This window comes from Pelophylax lessonae (genome assembly GCF_965119305.1).
Source record: "Pelophylax lessonae genome assembly, chromosome: 7".
Taxonomy (NCBI): Eukaryota; Metazoa; Chordata; class Amphibia; order Anura; family Ranidae; genus Pelophylax; species Pelophylax lessonae.
Window position 1 is genome coordinate 29,319,976 of NC_138774.1, and position 24,373 is coordinate 29,344,348.

The 24,373-nt window shown below is 42.0% G+C and overlaps 1 protein-coding gene across 1 annotated transcript in view; it reads right to left on the bottom strand.

Annotated features, from left to right (window-relative positions):
- SYTL4 (synaptotagmin like 4) overlaps nt 1–24,373 on the bottom strand; it is a 147,146-nt gene that overhangs the window by 43,083 nt on the left and 79,690 nt on the right. The window contains exons 2-3 of the mRNA XM_082262556.1: nt 13,380–13,554; nt 8,715–8,930 (exon numbers count right to left, since the gene is read on the bottom strand). Coding sequence (XP_082118682.1) covers nt 8,715–8,930; nt 13,380–13,498 — 335 coding nt within the window. The 5' untranslated portion in view covers nt 13,499–13,554. The remainder of the gene's footprint in view (nt 1–8,714; nt 8,931–13,379; nt 13,555–24,373) is intronic.

Here is a 24,373-nt window from a genome sequence, read left to right on the forward strand (position 1 = left end):
GGGGGCTATCAAGGGAGGCTGTCAAATAAAGCCTCCCAGAACTAGCTGTCCACACTATAGCCGTCGGCAAGTGGTTAAAAATAACCTAGCTTTCCCCTTCTATATAATATTAAGGTCGGGCATGATTATCTCTGCCTGTACTGTGCTGGCAAATTTCATTATCAGCTGTAAACTAGATTAAGCCCTTTTACTGCTACCGCCGTATGTCGAGTGTCTGTAAGACAGAGCAGGTTTTAAACACACTGCTACGTGTGTTCATATTTCACACGCCAAGAGTCGACTTTCTAATGACTAAATCTTTCATCCAATTGTACAGCCGACTGTCAGCTGATTGCTTTCACTGACCCTTGAAAGTGTGGCCCCCTGCGTGACCCCCTTCCATCATGCTTTGCAGGCTCTACTGTCTTACCTGCAGGCCTTGGACCCACATGGCGGGTCATGGGCGTCTGCAGAAGTTTTTCCAGGGGGGTCATCATTTAGTCATGCTCCGCCCCTTTTCAACAATGTCATGAAAGGGAGGGGCTTAGTCATTATCACATAAAGCACAGGCATTCAAAGGTTTGAGAAACCTTATGAAAAAGCAAAGATGACCCTCTCTGTTTTGGGTTTGTGCAGGCAGGGCCTTGCATGCATGTGACGTCAGCATGTACTGTGACATCACGTGCCGTGCCTCTGTGCACGGGGCCACAAATCTCTTAATTTTTCTTGCCCCGGGCTCCCCCCTCCTGGAATGATAGCAGCGGGGCCTGGAGCTGAGAACGGTGGTCCATGCGGCTGCTGATGTCAGTCACCGCACAAGCCGCGACTCACGAATATTTATTTTTAAAGGGGCAAAATAAGCCGCTCTTTACCAGTCTTCAGAGCGCTAATTGCTGCTCACGTGACCCGCCGCCTCTCTCCTCCTCTCGGCCTCTCCTCCTCCCCTCCCGACTGACATCAGCGGGGAATCCTCTGCCCTGCCCACTGCAGGCAGCTGTCAGACAGGGAGGGGAGAGCGCTGGCTGGTCACATGAGCGGCGATCGGCGCTCTGAAAACTGGTAGAGAACGGCTTATTTTTTTAATACACAGACACAGGGGCACACAGGATTATGAAACAGACCAGACAGGATGGTATAAAGTGGATTAACAACCACTTTAACCACTTGCCGACCGCTCACTGAGCTGGTACTGCGGCAAAGTGGCTCCTTATCGTCCAGCGACATAGATCTACATCGCTGGACTCCTACCCTTGTGGGCGGCGCGCGCGCCGCCGGAGGCACGCTCCTACTGTATTCAGACACAGCGGGAGTCGGGCCAGGGGAGGAGAGGTGGTGATCATTGTCGCTCTTCCTCGATCGTCGGGGATCGAGTGTGGAAATCCGCCCGCTTGTGTAAACAAAGTGGGCGGATCTCCTCTTTCACAGACAGGGACAGATCACAGGATTCAGCATAGCTGAACCTGCGATCTGTACCTGTGTCACACAATCCCCTCCCCCCACACACGTCAGTAAGCACCAGGCATACATTAACCCCTTGTTCACCAATAAAGTTAACCCCTTCCCTGCCAGTGTCATTATTACAGTAACAGTGCATATGTATAGCACTGATTACTGCAATAATGTCACTGGTACCCCCAAAAGTGTCAAAAATGTCAGTTAGGGGTCCGATCTGTCCACCGCAATGTCGCAGTCACGCAAAAAAAAAAAAAAAAAATCGCAGATCGCCGCCATTGCTAGTTAAAAAAAAATGACATAAATTTCCCGTAGTTAGTAGCTGCGATAGCTTTTGCGCAAACCAACCAAAATACGCTTATTGCGATTTTTTTTTTACCAAACATATGTAGCAGAAAACAAATTGGTCTAAAATGTTTTATGATTTTTACATTTTTTTGGGGGGAATTTCATATAAAAAATGTGAAAAATATTGTTATTTTTTCAAAATTGTCGCTCTTTTTTTGTTTATAGTGCAAAAAGTAGAAATCGCACAGGTGATCAAATACCACCAAAAGAAATACATTTTGGCCTAAATATATTGGATATTTTTTAACTGTCAAAGTAGAAAAATATTGTTATTTCTTTTTTTATTAATATCGCAAAAAATGAAAAGCGCACAGGTGATCAAATACCACGAAAAGAAAGCTCTGTCTGTGGGAAAAAAAGGACGTAAATTTCGTTTGGGTACGGTGTTGCATGACCGCGCAATTGTCAGTTAAATTCGCACAGTGCCAAGTTGGAAAAAGTGGCTTGGACGTACAGCAGGAAAATCCTCCGGTGGTAAAGTGGTTAAAGGGGAAGGTGAGATTCCGGGGAGGGGGATGCCCATGTGGCGGGTGTTACCAGGTGAAGGGAAGGGAAACCAGCAAACGTTCATTTGCGGATCTCCCCTAGTGGCAAAGAACCAGAAAACTATGTGCATAATATCTGGTTGTCACTTTCTCCATCTGCTGTTGCCAGGTAAGAAAGCTAATGGAGCACGATCTGCAGTCCATTAGCTTTAACGAAGGACAGGCAAGAAATCAGGGGTCTGATAGACCCCTCATGTTTTAACACAGAAAACTGGTCACGGAAAAATATGAAATAGTGAACATTTGTACATTGCGGCCATGCTGCCTCAGATAGTCGACATGAGGGCCAGAGTCTCAGAAGCTGCAACCCAGATGACTGGAAGGGAGACACACCTAGAAGGCTCTGTTCCTGGCTACTGTGATTACAGACCTACGTCTAGGTGCCCGTTCAGTGAGGGCCATCCCTTCAAGCTAGTAAAGTCAGTGGACAGGTGCTAGGTAAAGGGGATAATGACTAGTGTCCTGAACAATCAGTGTTCACGAAGTCTGCTGCCAGAGAAAGTAAAGGACTTTTCCTTCCATACATATGCTGTATGGTTCAGCAGGGGGTTTGCTATTCAGTTCAACCAAGTTGAGAGTTGTCCTCATCTGTGTGTAGTTAAAGTTGGAGTATCCCACTAATCCCTTCTCCTATTCAAGTTCTACCAATAAATAAAAAAAAATAAAAATCCCCTAGACTGGTCATTTAATAACGAACGGATGAGTGTGCACCTGGCTGTGTGAAAATACCCAAGCAACTGGCTGCAGGATAATCAGAGGGAGATCTATACTCGGCGACCCCTATGGGGGGCAGTGCTGCACATAGAATGGGGTTGCAAGTCAGAAAGTTTTATTCATTATAAATCTGAAAAGGTTATTTGAGGACATTGTTGACTCACCATTGTATTCATCATTGACGCTCTACAGAGCACAATGGTTGTGCTTTCTTTTACAAACACAAAGTCCATTACACTACAGAAATGCGCACAGCGATTGGATTGTGACAAACCTTTGTCTTCATCACATGCTTGCCTGAAGGCAATAGGAGGGTAACATTGTTTTCATTTAGAGCTCAATGTCCTAAAGCGACAGGGACTAAAATGGTCCCACGTACATGATAAAACCACGTCAGGACTTTTTTTTTTTACTTTTTTTTTAGGACTTTTTTAACCACTTCTGGACCAGAAAGATTTGCCCCCTTAATGACCAGGCCATATTTTGCGATTCAGCACTGCATTACTTTAACGGACAATTGCGCGGTCGTGCGACGCTGTACCCGAATAAAATTGATTTCCTTTTTTTCCCACAAAAAGAGCTTTTGGTGTTTGATCACCTGTCCTTTTTTTTTTTTTTTTTGCGCTATAAACAAAAAAACAGCGACAATTCTGAAAAAAAAAAAAATTATATTATATATATATATATATATATATATATTTCACTTTCTGCTATATAACATTCCCAAAAAAAATAATAATTTTAGGCCAATTTGTTTTCTGCTACATATTTTTGGTAAAAAAAAAAAAAAAAAAAAATCGCAATAAGCGTTTGCACAAAAGCTATCGTCTACTAACTACGGGAAAGATTTATGTCATTTTTATTGTTTTTTTTTTTTTTACTAGTAATGGCGGCAATCTGTGATTTTTTTGCCGGACTGCGACATTGCGGCGGACCGATCGGATCCCTGACTGTCATTTTTGACACTTTTGGGGGGACCAGTGACATTACTACAGTAATCAGTGCTAAAAATATGCACTGTTACTGTAATAATGACACTGGCAGGGAAGGGGTTAACACAGTAAGTGATCAAGTGGTTAAATGTGTACCTAGGGGCGTGTTTCTAACTGTGGGGGGGGGCGTGGCTTGTGAGATGATCATAGAGACCTGTGATCCTATATAGAAGGATCACAGGGGCTCTATGATCATTCCAGAGAGAAGACCGGTCAGATGTGTTTACAACAGCCAATCGTGCTTCTCTCTCAGCGGGGAACGATCGCGGGTGTCAGGCGGCAATCGGAGCCGCCTGCCCCGTGCATCGGGATCCCCGCTGATGAGCAGGGGCAGGGGCGCACCGCCGCTGGCACACGCTCGCCCCCTAGCTGCAGATGCGCGACTGATGTACACCTACGGCGGTCTGCGCAGGAGCGGCTGCCTGCCGCAGTAAAACTGCGGCGGGCGGTCGTTAAGCGGTTAAGCTATCCACTTATTGCAAGCACTTTTATTTACTTTTGCCTGCAATGCTGCATGCGGATATTAGAGGGCAATTTTTTGTAAAAATATTGCCAAAATTTTGAGCTCATCTCTAATTTCAGCAAGAGTAATGATGCATATTTTTGTATCAACAGTAAAAATGTAGCATTTTCCAGGAGGAGCCAAAATATACAAAAGGTGGGTGGGAACACTATAGGAATACCACAACACACCAGGCTCCACCCACAATGAAAATATCACTTCTAGCTGGACTATAGTGTAGCAGAGTGTCATTTCAGCTCCTCGCCCCCTGCTTTCTGGAAGTTCAGACAAGCTTTATAAATTCTGGACTTTGAACAGCTGTAAAGAAGAGAAGATTGTAGATAAACCGGTACAACTTATGTAGGAGGATTTCTAGACACGTGCAGAACAAAAAAACTTGTCTAGTTTCGATTATTTACATAGATTTGTTTAGTTAAATTTGTTTATGTCCGTTTTCGAAATTCATTTCATTTATTCGAAATTATTCAAATTGAATTTGATCGAATTCTGAAAATTCTAATAGTTTTGAATTTCATTTGAATTGCAAACAAATTTGAATCAAAATCCATACGAATTGCATGTAAATCAAATTCCATTAGAAATCACATTTTTTCTAGTCAAAAATACATTCTATTCTATTGTTTTTTTCTATTATATTCTATTCAAATTTCAGAAGATGGTTATATTCTTTCTATTCTGCTGGTTTTTTTTTTCTATTCTAATCTATTCTTTTCTATTCTATTCAAATTATTTTTATTTGAATTTTGGGATTTGGTTATATTCTATTCTTTTCAATTCATTTTTTAATTCTATTCTTTTTTTTTATTGCATTCGAATTTAAATTTGTATTTGAAATTCAAATTTCAGAAGATGGTTCTATTCTATTCTATGCCTTTATTTTCTATTTTATTCTATTCTTTTATTTTCTATTCTGGTTTGCTCTGTTTTATTCTATTCTTTTATTTTCTATTCTATTCTATTTTTTATTGCACAAAATGTTTATTCCATTTAAATACGTAGAGGGAAGACACGTTCAGACAGAAATTCCCTTTTTTTTTGGCATTGTATGATCCTTCATTAGGACTGGCAGGTCACATCTTCATTCACAGTGCATTATTTCACCAAATCCTGTGGAGAGTCCAGGTGCTAATTGTAGCCTTGCTTTTCCTGTTAAATTTCTTCTTTTGTAGGCAGGGGGTTCTTTTCTCGTGTCTCGGTTTTCTTCAGCTTTGACTTGTAAAAACAGTCGATCTCTTTTAGGTTCGGTTTGTCTGCCATCTTTAAGCTCTTGTCTAGCAGCGGCTATAGACAGCAAACACCACTTCACAAGAGGAACAATCTATTCTATTTTTTTTTTTCTATTCAAATTTATTTTATTCAAATTTTGGGATTTGGTTATATTCAATACTTTTTTAAATTCTAACTTTTATTTTCTATTCTATTTTTTTCTATTGTATTCAAATTTATTCTATTTGAAATTCAAATTTCAGAAGATGGTTATATTCTATTTTATTTGATTTCCTTTTTTTCTATTTTATTTTATTCTGTTCTTTTATTTTCTATTCTATTTTGTTCTGTTTTACTCTATTCTTTAATTTTGGGATTTGGTTATATTGTATATTTTTTTTAAATTCCATTCTTTTATTTTCTATTCAATTTTTTTCTATTGTATTCAAATTGATTCTATTTGAAATTCGAATTTCAGACGATGGTTATATTCTATTTTATTCTATTTCTTTATTTTCAATTTTTTTTATTCTGTTCTTTTATTTTCTATTCTATTTTGTTCTGTTTTACTCTATTCTTTAATTTTCTATTCAACCCCTTTGTTTTCTATTATATTTTTTTTCTATTCTTTTATTTTTTGTATTCTGTTCTGTTTTACTCTATTGGAATAGAATAAAAAAATAAAATAAACAAATACTTTTTTTTGCAATTCTATTTTAATCTATTCAGAAATTTGAATTTAATTAGAAAACTATTCAAATTCGAGTCAAAACCTATTTAAATTTCGTCCGAAATTTTTTTTTCGTTATTTGGGATTCATTTAAATTCCTTACCATTGTAATTCGGATACATTTGAATTTCAGAAGAACGAAAAATTTGTCCGAATTTCAATTTGGAATGAAACGCACATATCTATTTGTTTCTATTTGTTTGGATAGTCCTTTCATTTGGTATGTGTAAAGGTTTACAACCATTAGAAAATTTTTGAAATTTGAAATTCGAATTTTAGAAGATGGTTATATTCTATTTCTTTATTTTCTATTTTATTTTGTTCTGTTTTTCTCTTTTCTTTAATTTTCTATTCAACCCCCTTTGTTTTCTATCATATTTTTTTTTCTATTCTTTTATTTTTTTGTATTCTGTTCTTTTTTACTCTATTATATTCTTTTATTTTTTATTCTATTCCTTTTTTTTTTGCAATTCTTTTTTATTCTCTTCAGAAATTTGAATTCTATTAGAAAACTATTCAAATTCGAGTCAAAACCCATTTAAATTTTGTCCAAAATTTTATTTTGTTATTTGGGATTCGTTTAAAATTCCTTACCATTGTAAATCCGATACATTTGAATTTCAGAATAACAAAAAATTTGTCCGAATTTCAATTTGGAACGAAACAAACCGCACGTGTCTATTTGTTTCGCCTCTGTGTATCACCTGAGGATAGTCCTTTCACTTGGTATATGTAAAGTTTACAACCACTAAGTCTGCGGACAGCAGCATTGAGAAGTGACTTCGGAAGGAGCCCCATCTTATATTACAAGGTGGAAAGCTTTATGCATTAACCGGTTCTGGACCGCCCACTGCATATATAATGCGGCAGGCTGGCCCTCCTGTGCAAACCGACACAGGGCTACGTCGGTCGCGCGCCTGCAGCTAGGAGGCGAGCGCGCGCCGCTGGCGGCGAGCTCCCACCCCCACTCGTCAGCGGGAACTCCGATGCATGGGGCAGGCGGCTCTGATTGCCGCCTGACACCCACGATCGCTCCCCGCTGAGAGAGAAGGACAGTCGGCTGTTGTAAGCACAGCTGACCGTTCTTCTCTCTGAAATTATCACAAAGCCCCTGTGATCCTTCTATATAGGATCACAGGTCTCTATGGTCATTTCACAAACCACGCCCCCCCACAGTTAGAATCACTCCCCTAGGCTCACATTTAACCTCTTGATCACCCACAATGTTAACCCCTTCCCTGCCAGTGTCATTATTACAGTAACAGTACATATTTTTAGCACTGATTACTGTAGTAATGTCACTGGTAACCCCAAAAGTGTAAAAAATGTCAGTTAGGGGTCCGATCTGTCCGCCACAATGTCGCAGTCCCGCAAAAAATCGCAGATCGCCGCCATTACTAGTTAAAAAAAAAACAATAAAAATGACATAAATCTTTCCCGTAGTTAGTAGACGCGATAACTCTTTTGCGCAAACCAATCAAAATACGCTTATTGTGATTTTTTTTTTTACCAAAAATATGTAGCAGAAAACAAATTGGTCTAAAATGTTAAAAAAAATTAGATTTTTACATTTTTTTTTGGGAATGTTATATAGCAGAATGTGAAAAATATTGTTTTTTTCCAGAATTGTCGCTCTTTTTTTGTTTATAGCGCAAAAAATAGCTGCAGGCGCACAACCGACGTATACCTACAGCGGTTCTCGCAGGAGCGGCTGCCTGCTGCAGTATGACTGCGGCGGGTGATCATTAAGCGGATAAGGACACTTACCTGTTCAGGAATCCAGCTATTTCGGCACCCAAGTGGATTATTCAATTGGCTTTAGGCCCAGGCACCGACATCTTAGGTAAGGGAAGTCCGCAGTGCAGACTTCAGGCTTCACAGCCGGTTTCCTACTGCGCATGCGAGTCGTGCCCTGCGCTTTGTCAACGGTCCCACAGTCTCCTGTGACCTGCGTGTGTCCCAGAAGGCTGCAGGAAGGATCTGGGGCCGAACACCATTGTAGAACAACGCGGCAATCTGAGCTGGAAGTGGTCAAAATCAGGTACCTGCACGGCCAAAAAAGTGCCAAATGGGGCAGCCGTGGGTGCAAACAAAGGGAGCTTCCCCTTTTGGTTGGAGCCTCTCTTTAAATTAACCTTGACACCTGCTGCAGATCACACGTGGTGTGGGAAAAGCGCACGGAATGCAGGTTTCCCGCACCGCATTCAGACAGAAAAAGAACTCACGCTTCCTTGATGCAGACTTTGCACTTCCAGCCCCCGGTAATCGTCTCCATCCGGCAGTCTTTGCACACTAGGTGGTTACAGCTCCGGCAAGTGTTGGTTCTGGGGAGCACCCGGCCCACATTCTGCTGGCAGCGGGCGCAGGCTCGGTCGCTGTAGCGCTGGCTCCCCCTTTTCGCTCCTTTCCTCCGTATTTCAAGCAGCTCATTCTTCAACCGCCTGTTAAAGAGAAAACACAAAGATGGGAATCTTGGAAGTCAAGTAAAGACATTTTTTTCTTACTTTTCTAAAAGCGTGGAGGACGGCGATTCTCAGAAATGAGGCGGCGGCATGGGCTGTGGTGTGGAGCAACATTGTTTTATGGGGATCGCAGGCTGAGGCTCATTACCTTACAGGCAGTGCTGGGACACGGCCATCTAGAGCCCAGGGCGAACATGCCAAACTGCACCCCCCCCCCCCCCAAGATGTATGAGCATTATGTGTTTGCAAAAATCACCCCCCCTCCAAAAAATGTTTAGCACTAATCTGCTCCTTACCACTTAAGCATATCCTCCCCTCCTTCAAGAACAAATCCACCCCCCTGCCGAAAATTCCCTCCCAGCACAAATCTTTGGCCCCAAACCCCTTCCCAGCTCAATTCCTCTCTTTCCCAGATCCCCCAGCACCTCCCCCTCCAAAAAAAAAAAAAGAAAGAAAAAAACACAGTGGCAGCCCATCCATTGGGGGCAGAGGGGCGCCGCCCCCCCCCCCCATCCATGCGTCCGGCCCCCTAATCTACATGCAGGGCGCTGGACGCATAGATTCCAATAGGTTTTTTTTTTAAGCACGTGATTAGGGCCAGAGGCTCTAATAGGCTTCAAAAAAGTGTGGGCTCGGGGCGCAGAGCACTGTGCCCCGAGCCCACCCAGTTGTGCGACAATAGCGAACGAATATTCGCAATTGTCACACGGATTCTCCTCCTGACCAATCAGTAAGCGGGTCCTGAGACCCGTTTCCCGATTGACCTAAAGGAGAAGCCATGCCATTGGCCAAGGAGGAGGAGAAGGAGGGAGGAGATGCAGGAGAGTGAGGGGGAAGCCGCCGCCGCTGCCTGCCTTCCACATGTCAGGGTGAGTGAGCCGCGGGGGAGGGGGGTATGGTGTGTGGGCTGGTATGGTTGGGGGGGTATGGTGTGGTCCGTCTGCCGCCCCCTGGCCCATGGAGCACCAGGCGCCACTGCTCCTAGCACAAATCTTCCCTTTCCCCCAAATATCCCCCATTCATCCCTACTGGCGCAAATTCCTCCTACATATTTCCCCTCCTAGAAAAAACACTTTACCCCTCTATTATATCACCTCTTCTAGCACAAATCCTCTGCCCCCATCCTACCTCCCAATACAAATTCCCCCAAATCACCTTTCCTATCACACACCCTCAAATTTCCCCTCCTAGAACAATTCTTACCCCCTGCTGCCCCCAAATCCCCTCCCCACAATCTCCTAGTGGTGCCCCTCCATCTCACATGATACCACAGTGCCCAGGGCAGCTGCCCCTCCTATCCAACCATCGTCCCGCTTAAAGGAAATGTATACTGGTACTGTATGTACATTCTTCATTTATTTATTATGGTAAGGAAAAAAAATACAATGTTAAAATACATTTTTTCTTTCTTTATTTTTATGTATTTTATTTTACAGGCATTTATTTATTGGCAACAATATATTCAGTGCTCTACATACTATTCATTCAAATCTCTTCCAGCTCTCAAGAAGCTTAAACCACTTGCCGACCAGCTGTTGCAGTTGTACAGCGGCAGGTCAGCATGTTCCCGCGAATCGCCATACCTGTACGGCCGTTCGCGGGAGCGATCCTGGGGGCACGCGCCCACCCACCAGCGGGGAAGCTGATCCACTGGGCCGGCGGACGAGATTGCTCCCCATGGAGAGAGAACGGCAGTCTGCTGTTGTAAACACAGCAGACCATTGTTCTCTCTGGAATCAATGCAGAGCTCCTGTGTTCCTCCTATTTAGGAACACAGGTCTCTGTATTGATTTCACAAGTCCCTCCCCCCACAGTTAGAAAACACCCCCTTAGGCTCACATTTAACCCTTTAATCTCCCCTTCTATATAGGATCACAGATCTCTATGATCATTTCACAAGCCACGACCCCCCCACAGTTAGAATCACACCCCTAGGCTCACATTTAACCCTTTGATCTCCCCCGAGTTAACCCCTTCTCTGCCAGTGTCATTATTACAGTGACAGTGCATATTTTTAGCACTGATTACTGTAGTAATGTCACTGGTCCCCCCAAAAGTGTCAAAAATGTCAGTTAGGGGTCCGATCTGTCGGCCGCAATGTCGCAGTCCCGCTAAAAATTGCAGATTGCCGCCATTACTGGTAAAAAAAAATAAAAATAAAAACAAAAATTATAGATAGAAAGAATATAGATGTGTTACAGAGAGTGACATATTTCAAGCATTTCTTTCTTTTAATTTTGAGGATTTATGGTTTACAGCTAATGACACCTCAACATTCAGTATCTCAGAAAATTTTAATATTACATGAGACCAATAAAAAAAAAAAAAAAAAGGATTTTTTAACGCAGAAATTTTGGCTTACTGAAAAGTATGTCCATGTACTGTATAGTATGCACTCAATACTTGGTCGGGGGTCCTTTTGCATGAATTACTGCATCAATGCGGCATGACATGGAGGCAATCCGCCTGTGGGGTATTGTCAAGAGGAAGATAAGGGACACCAGACCCAACAATGCAAATGAGGTGAAGGCCGCCATCAAAGCAACCTGGGCTTTCATAATAACTCAACAGTGCCACAGGCTGATCGCCTCCATCCCATGCCGCATCAATGCAGTAATTCATGCAAAAGGAGCCCAGACCAAGTATTGGGCCATTTAGGTATTTATAAAATCATTCGGGGGCCGTACAAAATTATCAACTTAAAAATGTGCCTGCTATATTTGGTCAAACATTTAATTAACTCACCCCTAATGTGATGGCTACAACTCCTTCTCTTTGGTGAGGTGTGTGATGTTAGCTGGTATTAATGATGATGCTACTCGCAACTGGTTTTCCAGGTTTGCGTCGGTCAGTCTCGAGCACAGTTGACTCTTTGTGGGGGTAAGTTTTGAAAAAAACTGCTGGCGAGTACTTCTGGTGGGTATAGCTGGCTGGTACTGATGGTGGGTACTGCTGGCTCAGGCTGGTACTGCTGGCTTGTACTGTGCTGTGGGTACTGCTGGCTGGTACTGCTGTGGGTACTGCTGACTCAGGCTGGTACTGCTGTGGGTACTGCTGGCTGGTACTGCTGGCTCAGGCTGGTACTACTGGCTAGTACTGCTGGCTGGTATTGTTGTGGGCACTGCTGGCTCAGTCTGGTACTGCTGTGGGTACTGCTGGCTCAGGCCAGTACTGCTGGCTGGTACGGTGCTGTAGGTACTGCTGGCTGGTAGTGTTGTGGGTACTGCTGTGGGTACTGCTGACTCTGGCTGGTACTGCTCTGGGTACTGCTGGTTCTGCTGTGGGTACTGCTGGCTCTGGCTGGTACTGCTGTGGGTACTGCTGGTTCTGGCTGGTACTGCTGTGAGTACTGCTGGCTTTGACTTGTACTGCTGGTCCTGGCTGGTACTTCAGTGAGTACTGCTGGTTCTGGCTGGTACTGCTGTGAGTACTGCTGGCTCTGGCTGGCTCTAGCTGGTACTGCTGTGGGTACTGCCGGCTCTGGCTGGTACAGCTGGTTCTGGCTGGTACTGCTGTTTGTGCTGCTGGGGGGAAATGCTGGCTAGCAGCGGCGCCGCGCTGGAGGAAGAGGCAATGTTTCCCGTAGGTTCCCCACCCCTGCTGTACATGGACATTTCTGTATTAAAATTATTATTATTTTTTTTTATTATTGGTCTTATGTAATATTCTAATTTTCTGAGATACTGAATGTTGGGTTATCACTAGCTGTAAGCCATAATCATTAAAAATAAAAGAAATAAATGCTTGAAATATATCACTATGTGTGTAACACATCGATATAAAATATAGGAGATTCACTTTTTGAATTGAATTACTGAAATAAACTTTTTGATGATACTCTAATTTTATGAGATGCACCTGTATATTGTCAGGCAACTCAAAACTGAGGTTCAAGTTATGAGGAGATGCTGTCAGTTTAAATGTCACGCCAGCTACTGTATACACGGTATATCCATTGAAGTAGTAACTAGATCTGCTGTGTGCTGTGTTCCTAGATCAGCCTACCACAGGCACAGTCGGTTTCCTCATTTGTGTTGGATGCAGCATAAAAAGGCAGAAAACTACTTGTAGTGGCTGCAGAAGAGGAACTAGCAGAGGCGTAACTAGAACCTTCAGGGCCCCAGTGCAAGAAACCATAAAGGGCCCCCTGGACCCCTGGCCGGAGCCCTTCCCTTCAAGCCTGGGGCCTGTATCCAGGTGTACAGGGAAGCCCACATGCCCCCTGGAGCATGGGGCCCGGTTGCAATTGCAACCCTTGCAACCCCTGTAGTTACGCCCCTGGGAACTAGGAACTTTAAGAAAGACCTCTCAGCAATAGAAAAACTCTAAAAAGTCTGAGAACCCAGGGAGAAACCTAACCCAATCCAGCATCCACTTACAACTGAAACCACTTCTAGAAGGACAAAAAAAAAAGATATTTCTTCCAACCTGATCCGCACGTCTTCAGTTTTCCGCAAATCCTCGTCTCGTTGTAGGACTTGAAGGATGAGGTCTCGTTCTGTCTCTGAGAGGAAAGTCAAGTTCACCACTTCTGTGGTTTGGGTCATGGTGGCTCTGTGATTTTCTCTCTAGATTGTGACGCTCACCGCAGTCATGTGACAGCCTGCAACAAAATATAAAGAGATAAAGAAAAAGTAAAATAGTCATATAAATGAGGAAATAATCTTGCTTGCAGGCTATTTTAGGTATCCAGCACATGAATTTAAAATTGATTCTGTGTGCAGGTCTACTTTAGATGTAGCACTAACCCCTGCAAGAGTCACTGGTAAATTTGGTTCTATTTCCCCCCCTCGGAGCTTACACAACAAGCACATAGTAGTTTCTGCTTTCTTCCATTTCAGTTTATGGCTTTGTTTTTGGGCTTTTATTGGGGAACAATGAACAGAATACACTGGAACTGCAAAACTGTACAACTTGAGGACTACTTAACTTCTGGCTGTGATGCACAACTCCTGGCTGCACTGCACTTGCGCAAGAAATGTCCAACTGGATGCAGTGCTGTATTTTGGCCTAGGTCAACAAGGCCCAGGCCTAGGGTGGCACTTTGCAGGGGGCAGCAAAAAAGCCACCCCCTCCACCTGAGACACTATTGGCCACTAGTTGCTAGAACTGCCTCTCTCACCCCCTCTCTCTCACCCCCCCCCTGTCTCTCTCTTAATCACCCCCCTCTCTCACCCCTTCTCGCTCTCTCTCCCTTCCCTCTCACCTCCCTCTCTAAACCCCTCTCTCTTTCTCTTTCACCCCCCCCTCTCTTTCATCCCCCTCTCTCTCTTGCTCTAATCCCTCTCTCATCCCCCTACTCTCTCTCTCTCTCTCTCTCTCATCCCCTCTTTCTCTCTCACCCCTCTCTCTCTCACCCCCATCTCTCTCTCTCTCATCCCCCCTCTCTCTCTCTCTCTCTCTCTCTGATTCCCCCATCTCTCATCCCCACTCTCTCTCTCTCTCTCTTGCTCCCCTCTCTCTCTCTCTCATCCCCCCTCTCTCTCCCTCCCTCCCTCACCCACCCACCCCTCTCTCTCTCCCATCTCAGGGGTTCATACTGGGACTTGTAGTCCTTCAATTTTGAAGGGGGCTACATCCGTTAAAAAATGAGTGGGAAAAATGTACATGGGGGGGTGCACAATTTTATTCTTTCCTAGGGCAGCAACAAAACCAAAATACACCTCTGACTGGATCTCTAAGCTGACTGTGACCTGTATTCCCTCCATAGTCTCAAAGCACCACTCTGTCCCTTTCTGCAGCATTAGGGTCATAGACACAGGATCACTGGTTCCCTCCTGCTGATCTCAATGAGGCTTTTCCTAGTAAGGGAGAGGAAGACTCACATCACTTCGGGACAACTTGGGCTCTCTCCCACAGCTTTCTCCTGGCTTTCTCCCATGAGCTTTGTCCAGAGCCAACTGGATCCTTGAACTAGGATTTGTAAATAGGCCACCCAAATAAACCTAGCTGGGAAGCTCTGTTTCTTCAGGATGGCTTCCTCCTAGACTAGAGTCCATGCACAGGGGACCCCTCCTGTAGGACTGAACCCAGGAACATTCAGACCTCCTACTGATGAACTCTCCCTCCACCTTCTGGGCACTCCTCTCCTGGGATTGACTGGAGTTCTATAAATATACTTCTAGAAGCCTCTAGAGTACAGGGGGAAGTAAAAGAACAGCATTGTGTGAAACACTGAGAAGCTCTAAGCCAGCCTTTCTCAATCAATTTAACACAGAGGAACCGTTGAAATACATTTCTGGTCTCGGGGAACCCCTGCTAAAAATCTAAAATCTACAACTCATGACACATTGGTGTGACAGTCATTGGGAAGAATTCTCCTTACTCTTGTCATCATTGGAAAGAATTACCCCCCTACAGATAGCTAAAAGGAAAAATGGCATCATTGGAAACTTATCTGAGGCACAGAAATTGCTCATTGCTCAAAGAACCCCTAGCAACCTCAGGAGGAACCCTGGTTGAGAAACCCTGCATTAAGCAATCAACCCTTGGGCATCCAAACACCCCCCTCCTTTTCCCTGATCATTGGAGCACACCTAGAGAATATATAATAATTTTTTTTGTTTTAGAAAAACGTCCTGCTCTCAATCTTCTATGCTTGCAGAAGCCTCTAGAACATGGGTCCCCAATCCCTGGGGCTGCAGACCAGTACCAGTCCGTGCCATGCTAGAAGCAAGCTGCACTAAAGGAGGTGAGCGGTGGGCGAGCAGAGACCAGAGGATCACCTCTGTTGGGTCCACCTCCATGAGATTCCTAAATCTCATAAGAGTTTAACCCTGTAAACAACTGTGTATGTGCTGGTTTCCCACTCCTGCCCGATTCCTTTGCGAGGCCATAGCACTGGGGAGAGGCTTTACAATTATTCGTAAGTTCTTTTACAGCACAAAAATCTTACAAATAGGCCTTACAAAGTGACATACTGCAACTGGTGGCTGTGGTGGCAGGCAGGGCCGCTGTTAGAAATCATGGGGCCCCATACAGCCCTCCTAAAGGGGGGCCTACCCCTACCACACTCCCCCCCCCCAGGGGAGCAACAACCACCAGAGGCAGCATGTCACTGCAGCCTGCCACCAGATGCAGCTTGTCACTGTAGCCTGCCACCAGACGCAGCCTATTACTGTAGCCTGCCACCAGATGCAGCTTGTCACTGTAGCCTGCCACCAGATGCAGCTTGTTACTGTAGCCTGCCACCAGATGCAGCTTGTCACTGTAGCCTGCCACCAGGGCTGCTGATAAGGCAGTACAACCAGTCCTGTTTAGCCGATGGAGCCTGGGTCCAGTATAACAGGACTGGTTGTACTGCCTTAGCAGCCCTGGTGGCAGGCTACAGTGACAAGCTGCATCTGGTGGCAGGCTACAGTGACAAGCTGCATCTGGTGGCAGGCTACAGTGACAAGCTGCCTCTGGTGGCAGGCTGCAGTGAAATGCTGCCTCTGGTGGCAGGCTGCAGTGAAATGCTGCCTCTGGTGGCAGGCTGCAGTGAAATGCTGCCTCTGGTGGCAGGCTGCAGTGACAAGCTGCATCTGGTGGCAGGCTGCAGTGACAAGTTGCATCTGGTGGCAGGCTGCAGTGAAATGCTGCCTCTGGTGGCTGTAGTGGCAGGCTAGTGATGAGCTGCATCTGGTGGCAGGCTACAGTGGCAAGTGAAACTGCTTCTCAATTATGGGGAGTTAAAGTTGTTTTTTTTTTATATATTACAATGTAATAGAAATAATGTGTTGTTTCGATCATCCTGACACCAGTGTTAATTTGGCAGCAAATTTCAATTTAGGTTTAGTCAGGGCTTTTTTTCTCAGAGAATAGGTGCAGGAACTCCCCCTTCTAAGTTGCTTAGTGTCCCTGCCCCCTACCCACCTCCGAGCACTAACCCTTGGTTCCACCCCTTCCAACCTCCGAGCACTGACCCTTGGTTCCACCCCTTCCAACCTCCGAGCATTGATCCTTGGTTCCACCCCTTCCAACCTCCGAGCACTAACCCTTGGTTCCACCCCTTCCAACCTCCAAGCACTGACCCTTGGTTCCACCCCCTACCCAGCTTCCAGTACAGCCCCTTTTAGAGAATATAGAGCCAAGTATAATTTTGTATTGGAATGTATAGGATTAGGTTATGATAACAAGAAAAGCAATAAAATAGATCCCCCACAGCCAGCAGCAATAGACACCCCCCAGCAGCAATAGATCCCCAGCAGCAGCAAAAGATCTCCCAGCAGCCAACATCAATAGACTCTCTAGCAGCCAGCAACAGTGGACCCCTCCCTAAACAGTAGACCCTTCTAGCAACAAGTAACCCTCAGTATCAAAAGATCCTCCACCAGCAACAATAGATTGCCATGCAAAAATAGACCCCCTCCAGCAACAGTAGATCTCCCAGTAGCCAGCATCAGTAGGCCCTCCAGCACCCATTGGAGGTGCCGGAACTGCGTTCCCCCGCGTTCCCGCTGAAAAAAGGCCCTGGGTTTAGTTATAGTCCTTTGACTAAAATGCCATTTAGTTTTAGTCGTATTTTAGTCATCTGAATGGTTTGATTTTTAGTCATATTTTAGTCGACTAAAATCTCCGGTACATTTTAGTCAACCACAAAATCGAATGAGTTTATGTAAATTATAATGCATTATTTACACATTTCTCTAGAATTTTCAAACTCATATACTCCTGGAGTAAAAATCTGATAATAGGTTATTAAGGTTTAAACACGCACTACAGACACAGATTTAGCCATTGTGATAAATAACGTCTTTATAAAGAAACCGAGTTTCATAAACAAGAAAAAAATATTGCTTTTTGACAAACAGAAGTGCAACTGTAAAATACAAAACCCCCCGAAAAACTGTAAACTCCATTGGCTGTATTGTTCTCATACTTATTATTATTATTATTCAGGATTTCTATAGCGCCAGCAGTTTACACAGCGCTTTACAATGTTAGAGGGAGACATTACAGTTACAATACAATAAAATACAAGAGGATTAAGAGGAAGAGCTTACAATCTAATATGACCTGATTACCAATATTAATTATTAAGAAAAAATATAAGAAAAGCCTTTATCTTAATTTTTTATCTTAATTTTTTATTTTTCAGCAGCTTAGTAGATTCCCCCTACTTACGCTTATACGGTGGTGTAATACAGGTTTAAACTTTAATGTGCTCTTATTACAGGCTCTGGATGGAATTGTGTTGCTGATTTAGAAATAGTGTTCATTTTTATGTCAATTTTCGATTTCGTTTTAGTCATAGTCTTATGACTAAAATGCCATTTTAGTTTTAGTCGTATTTTAGTCATCTGAATTGTTTTAATTTTAGTCACATTTTAGTCAACTAAAATAGTGTTAATTTAGTAGACGAAAATATTTTAGTTAGCGAAGATACCACTGCCTGACACCATATAAACCATGGTGTCATAGTATATAGAGAAAGCTGCCCCCCCCCCTCCCCATTGCATCAGCTATACCCAAATGCTCTTTTACCACTTCCTGCCCGCCCACCGTCAAATGACGGCGGAGCGGTGCGGCTATTGTTCTGGGACGCCGTCATATAACGGCTCACCAGAACAGCCTCTCTCGTGCGCCCACGGGGGCGCGCAGGGCGGCGATCGTGGCTGCGCCGTGTTGCTAGGACACGGCGCGACCCCGATCTTGGCAAAGAGCCAATAACTTGGCTCTTTACCCATGTGATCGGCTGTGTCCAATCACAGCCGGTCACATGTAAATAAGGAAGTGCCGTTTATCGTCTCTCCTCGCCTCACACTGTCAGAGTGTGTGGCGAAGAGAGCTAATAAGCGGCTCCTCCTCAAGAGGGAGTCTAGGAAAGGTAATCAGGGCACTGATCAGTGCCCTGATTACAGAAAAGCTCAAAAACAGTGTCCACCATCAGTGCCCACAGAGCCCATCAGTGCCCTTAGTGTTGCCAGTCAGTGCCTGCTCATCTGTGCTGCCCATCAGTGTCCATGAGTGCCGCCCATCAGTGCCCATCATTGCCACCCATCTGTGCTCATCAGTGCTGCCCGTCAGTGCCCATCAGTGCCACATCTCAGTGCCCATCAGTGCCACATATTAATACCTCATCAGTGCCACCTCATCAGTGCCACCTCATCAGTGCCCATCTGTGCAGCCTCATCAGTGCCCATCAGTGCCCATCAGTGCAGCCTCATCAGCACAGCCTATCAGTGCCCATCAGTGCAGCCTATCAGTGCCCATCAGTGCAGCCTCATCAGCACAGCCTATCAGTGCCCATCAGTGCAGCCTCATCAGCACAGCCTATCAGTGCCCATCAGTGCAGCCTCATCAGTGCACATCAATGAAGAAGAAAAATTACTTATTTTCAAAATTTCCTCACAGAAAATAAGAAAAACGTATTTTTTTTCAAAAATGTTCAGTTTTTCTTTTTTTTTTGTAAGAAATAAAAAACCCAGCGGTGATTAAATACCACCAAAAGAAAGCTCTATTTGTGTGAAAAAAATGATAAAAAATGTCATATGGGTACAGTGTAGCATGACCGCGCAATTGTCATTCAAAGTGTGACAGCGCTGAAAGCTGAAAATTGGCCTGGGCAGGAAGGGGGTGAAAGTGCCCTGTATTGAAGTAGTTAATAAAGTTGGTGTAATACAGTCATGTAAAAATCCGACACGTTTCGGTGGTCAGACTGCACAGCAGCCGAAATGCGTCGGATATTTACATGACTGTATTACGCAAACTTAAATAAAGAGCTATCCTCACATGTGAAAAAGCCCTTAGGACTCATTCAGACATTGCCCCGGCTCGGTAAAACAATCGGGGTGGTGTTATGTCACCTTCTCGCCACCTATTTTAACCTTAAGAACGCTGAACTACTGTGCTGCACGGCATGAACCCATTCCCCTGAATGGTTTGCGTTCCATGGCAATCAGGACAAGGGGTTCATTTTTTACTGCGAAGCAAAGCATCACAGCCATGGCACGTGTTCAGAACCTGAGCTGCTGCTGGTCTCCATTTAGGTGGTCGGTCAGGGGGGTTGGTAATACCACGGCTCCAATCCTGGTCTTCTGTGGTCTGTGACAAAGCTCAGCCTTGTATGTCTCTCCGGTGAAGAAATACAAACATTCTGAGGTTATTTCTGGAGATCTGCTCAGAGGTGAGGAGTGGATGCCGCCCAGACATTTGTAGACTTTCCATCCCCGCCAGCGCTATGGATCAGCCCATTATCTGTGCACAGGACTGAAGTTGAATTAGAAGGCGTGGAGCGAGCCGGGTGTGGTGACCTCACACACCCCAAAAGAGGATCGACTCTGCTTACCTCCGTCTGGATAAACACCAGATAAAAATAAATCAGATTCAGTAAAACTTCCAATCTGTATCCAAAAATTACAGATCAATTCCTGACAGGTGGAAAGAAAATAATACAGTGAAAGCTGAAGGCTTAGATTTGATCTTTGTATAAAATAATTCTGCGCGATGGGATATGTAGACAACAGCTGCCTCCACCCAAATCTACTAACCAAAAGTAGAGTATTAAATAAATGTAAAAAAAAAAAAATAAAATAAAATAAAATAAAGAAATAAAAAAAAAAAATTATATATATTTTATTTATTTCTACTTTATCTTCCCTGGTTAAACCCATAGCTCCCAATTGTCCCTGATTTTGAGGGACTGTCCCTCAAAGTAAAGTATTAAATAAATGTAAAAAAAAAATCAAATAAAAAAATAAAGAAATAAAAAAAAAAAATTGTATAGATTTTATTTATTTCTACTTTATCTTCCCTGGATAATCCCATAGCTCCCAATTGTCCCTGATTTTGAGGGACTGTCCCTCAAAGTAAAGTATTAAATAAATGTAAAAAAAAAAAAATCAAATAAAATAAAAAAATAAAGAAATAAAAAAAAATAATTATATATATTTTAATTTATTTCTACTTTATCTTCCCTGGTTAATCCCATAGCTCCCAATTGTCCCTAATTTTGAGGGACTGTCCCTCAAAGTAAAGTATTAAATAAATGTAAAAAAAAAAAAAATCAAATAAAATAAAAAAATAAAGAAATAATAAAAAAATTATATATATTTTATTTATTTCTACTTTATCTTCCCTGGTTAAACCCATAGCTCCCAATTGTCCCTGATTTTGAGGGACTGTCCCTCAAAGTAAAGTATTAAATAACTGTAAAAAAAAAAATCAAATAAAAAAATAAAGAAATAAAAAAAAAATTGTATATATTTTATTTATTTCTACTTTATCTTTCCTGGTTAATCCCATAGCTCCCAATTGTCCCCGATTTTGAGGGACTGTCCCTCAAAGTAAAGTATTAAATAAATGTAAAAAAAAAAAAAAAAATCAAATAAAATAAACAAATAAAGAAAAAAAAATTATATACATTTTATTTATTTCTACTTTATCTTCCCTGGTTAAACCCATAGCTCCCAACTGTCCCTGATTTTGAGGGACTGTCCCTCAAAGTAAAGTATTAAATAAATGTAAAAAAAAATCAAATAAAAAAATAAAGAAATAAAAAAAAAAAAATTGTATAGATTTTATTTATTTCTACTTTATCTTCCCTGGATAATCCCATAGCTCCCAATTGTCCCTGATTTTGAGGGACTGTCCCTCAAAGTAAAGTATTAAATAAATGTAAAAAAAAAAAAAAAAAATCAAATAAAATAAAAAAATAAAGAAATAAAAAAAAATAATTATATATATTTTAATTTATTTCTACTTTATCTTCCCTGGTTAATCCCATAGCTCCCAATTGTCCCTAATTTTGAGGGACTGTCCCTCAAAGTAAAGTATTAAATAAATGTAAAAAAAAAAAAAAATCAAATAAAATAAAAAAATAAAGAAATAATAAAAAAATTATATATAATTTTATTTATTTCTACTTTATCTTCCCTGGTTAAACCCATAGCTCCCAATTGTCCCTGATTTTGAGGGACTGTCCCTCAAAGTAAAGTATTAAATAACTGTAAAAAAAAAAATCAAACAAAAAAATAAAGAAATAAAAAAAAAATAGTATATATTTTATTTATTTCTACTTTATCTTTCCTGGTTAATCCCATAGCTCCCAATTGTCCCCGATTTTGAGGGACTGTCCCTCAAAGTAAAGTATTAAATAAATGTAAAAAAAAAAAAAAAAATCAAATAAAATAAAATAAACAAATAAAGAAAAAAAAATTATATACATTTTATTTATTTCTACTTTATCTTCCCTAGTTAATCCCATAGCTCCCAATTGTCCCTGATTTTGAGGGACCGACCCTCAAAGTAAAGTATTAAATAAATGTTAAAAAAAATAAAAAAAAAATAAAATAAAATAAAAAAAGAAGAAAGAAAAAAAAATATATATATTTTATTTATTTCTACTTTATCTTCCCTGGTTAATCCCATAGCTCCCAACTGTCCCTGATTTTGAGGGACTGTCCCTCAAAGTAAAGTATTAAATGAATGTAAAAAAAAAAAAAAAAAAAAAAAATCTAATAAAATAAAAAAAGAAATAAAAAAAAAAAAAAATTGTATACATTTTATTTCTACTTTATATTCCCTGGTTAATCCCATAGCTCCCAACTGTCCCTGATTTTGAGGGACTGTCCCTGATTTGACACAAAGTCCCTGTTTCCTCCTCATTTTGGTCTGATCTATATAGTTGTATATAAAATGCACTTTTTATCTTTCAAAATGTGTTTCCCAGTGCTAAACCTTTCATCCAATTTCTAAATTCCAGCATTTGTAAATGTCAAAAGCCAATATAATGGAATAATAACAGTAAAAAAACAAAAAAACATTTCAGCCCGGAAGGTTTTACCCCCTTAATGACCAGGCAATTTTTTGCGATTCGCCACTGCGTTGCTTTAACTGACAATTGCGCGGTCGTGCGACGCTGTACCCAAATACAATTGATGCCCTTTTTTTTCCCACAAATAGAGCTTTTTTTGGTGGTATTTGATCACCTCTGTGGTTTTTCGTGTTTGCGCTATAAACAAAAAAAAAAAAAAGAGCGTCACTTTTGAAAAAAACACCAAAATTTTCTAATTTCTGCTATAAAATATTCTCAATTAAAAAAAATTAAAAAAATCTAATTTTTTATCAGTTTAGGCCAATTTGTATTCAGATACATATTTTTGGTAAAAAGAAAATCCCAAAAACGCGTATAATATATGGTTTGCATATAAGTTATAGCCTTTACAAACTACGGGAAAAAGTGTTTCCCAGTGCTAAACCTTTCACCCGATTTCTAAATGACTGCATTTGTAAATGTTAAAAGCCAATATAACAGGAATAATAGCGGTTAAAAAAAAAAAAAAAAAAAACACTTCAGCCCCGGAAGGTTTTCCCCCCTTAATGACCAGGCCATTTTTTTTGCGATTCAGCACTGCGTTGGTTTAACGGACAATTGCGCGGCCTTGCAATGTCATACCCAAATACATTTGATGCCCTTTTTTTTCCCACAAATGGAGCTTTTTTTTTTTTTGGTGGTATTTGATCACCTCTGCGGTTTTTCATGTTTGCGCTATAAACAAAAAAAAGTGTGACAATTTTGAAAAAACACCAAAATGTTCTACTTTCTGCTATAAAACATTCCCAATAAAAATTTTTTTTTAAAAAAAAATCTAATTTTTTTATCAGTTTAGGCCAATTTGTATTCAGATACATATTTTTGGTAAAAAAAAAAAAAAAAATCCCAAAAAGCGTATAATATATGGTTTGCACAGAAGTTATAGCGTTTACAAACTACGGGATAGATTTATGGATTTTTTTTTTTTTTATTAGTAATGGTGGCGATCAGCGATTTTTAAATCGGGACTGCGACATTGCGGTGGAACAAATCTGACACTAAGTGACACTTTTTGGGGACCAGTGACATTATTACAGTGATCAGTGCTAAATAATATGCACTGGGGTTAACACTGGGGGTGATCAAGGGGTTAAATGTGTTCCCTAGATGTGCTTTCTAACTGTATGGGGGGGTGGGTTGAGCAGAGGCACAGAGAGATCGGTGATGCAGCTTAGCTGAATCACACGATCTTTCTATGCCTCTCTGACAGGAGAGCTGTCTTACATGGTTTACATTCCAGATGGCTCTCCTGTCAGTTTTGCCTAAGATCGCGGGAAGCCGGCGGCGATTGCGCCCGCTCCTCCCACGGTCTACCTCTCGCTGTGTCTAATCACAGCGGGAGTGTGGCTCCGGCGGCACGCACACGCCGCCAAAACCGCATGCACATAATTACGTAGATCTATGCAATTATGCACAGCCGAGCCGTCCTGCCGCAGTAAATCTGTGGCAAGTGGTTATCTAATTTTTTTTATAATTCTCCTTTAAGGGGGCGTGACAGGGGTGTGTGTCCTATGCCTACATAATTTTGCAATTAGGTGTCCCTAGTTCCCATCACAGAAACATGGAAGGTGTGTAATCCCTCCCTCCTCATCAATATACTCAAATGAAACCTTTTCATTTCCATGAC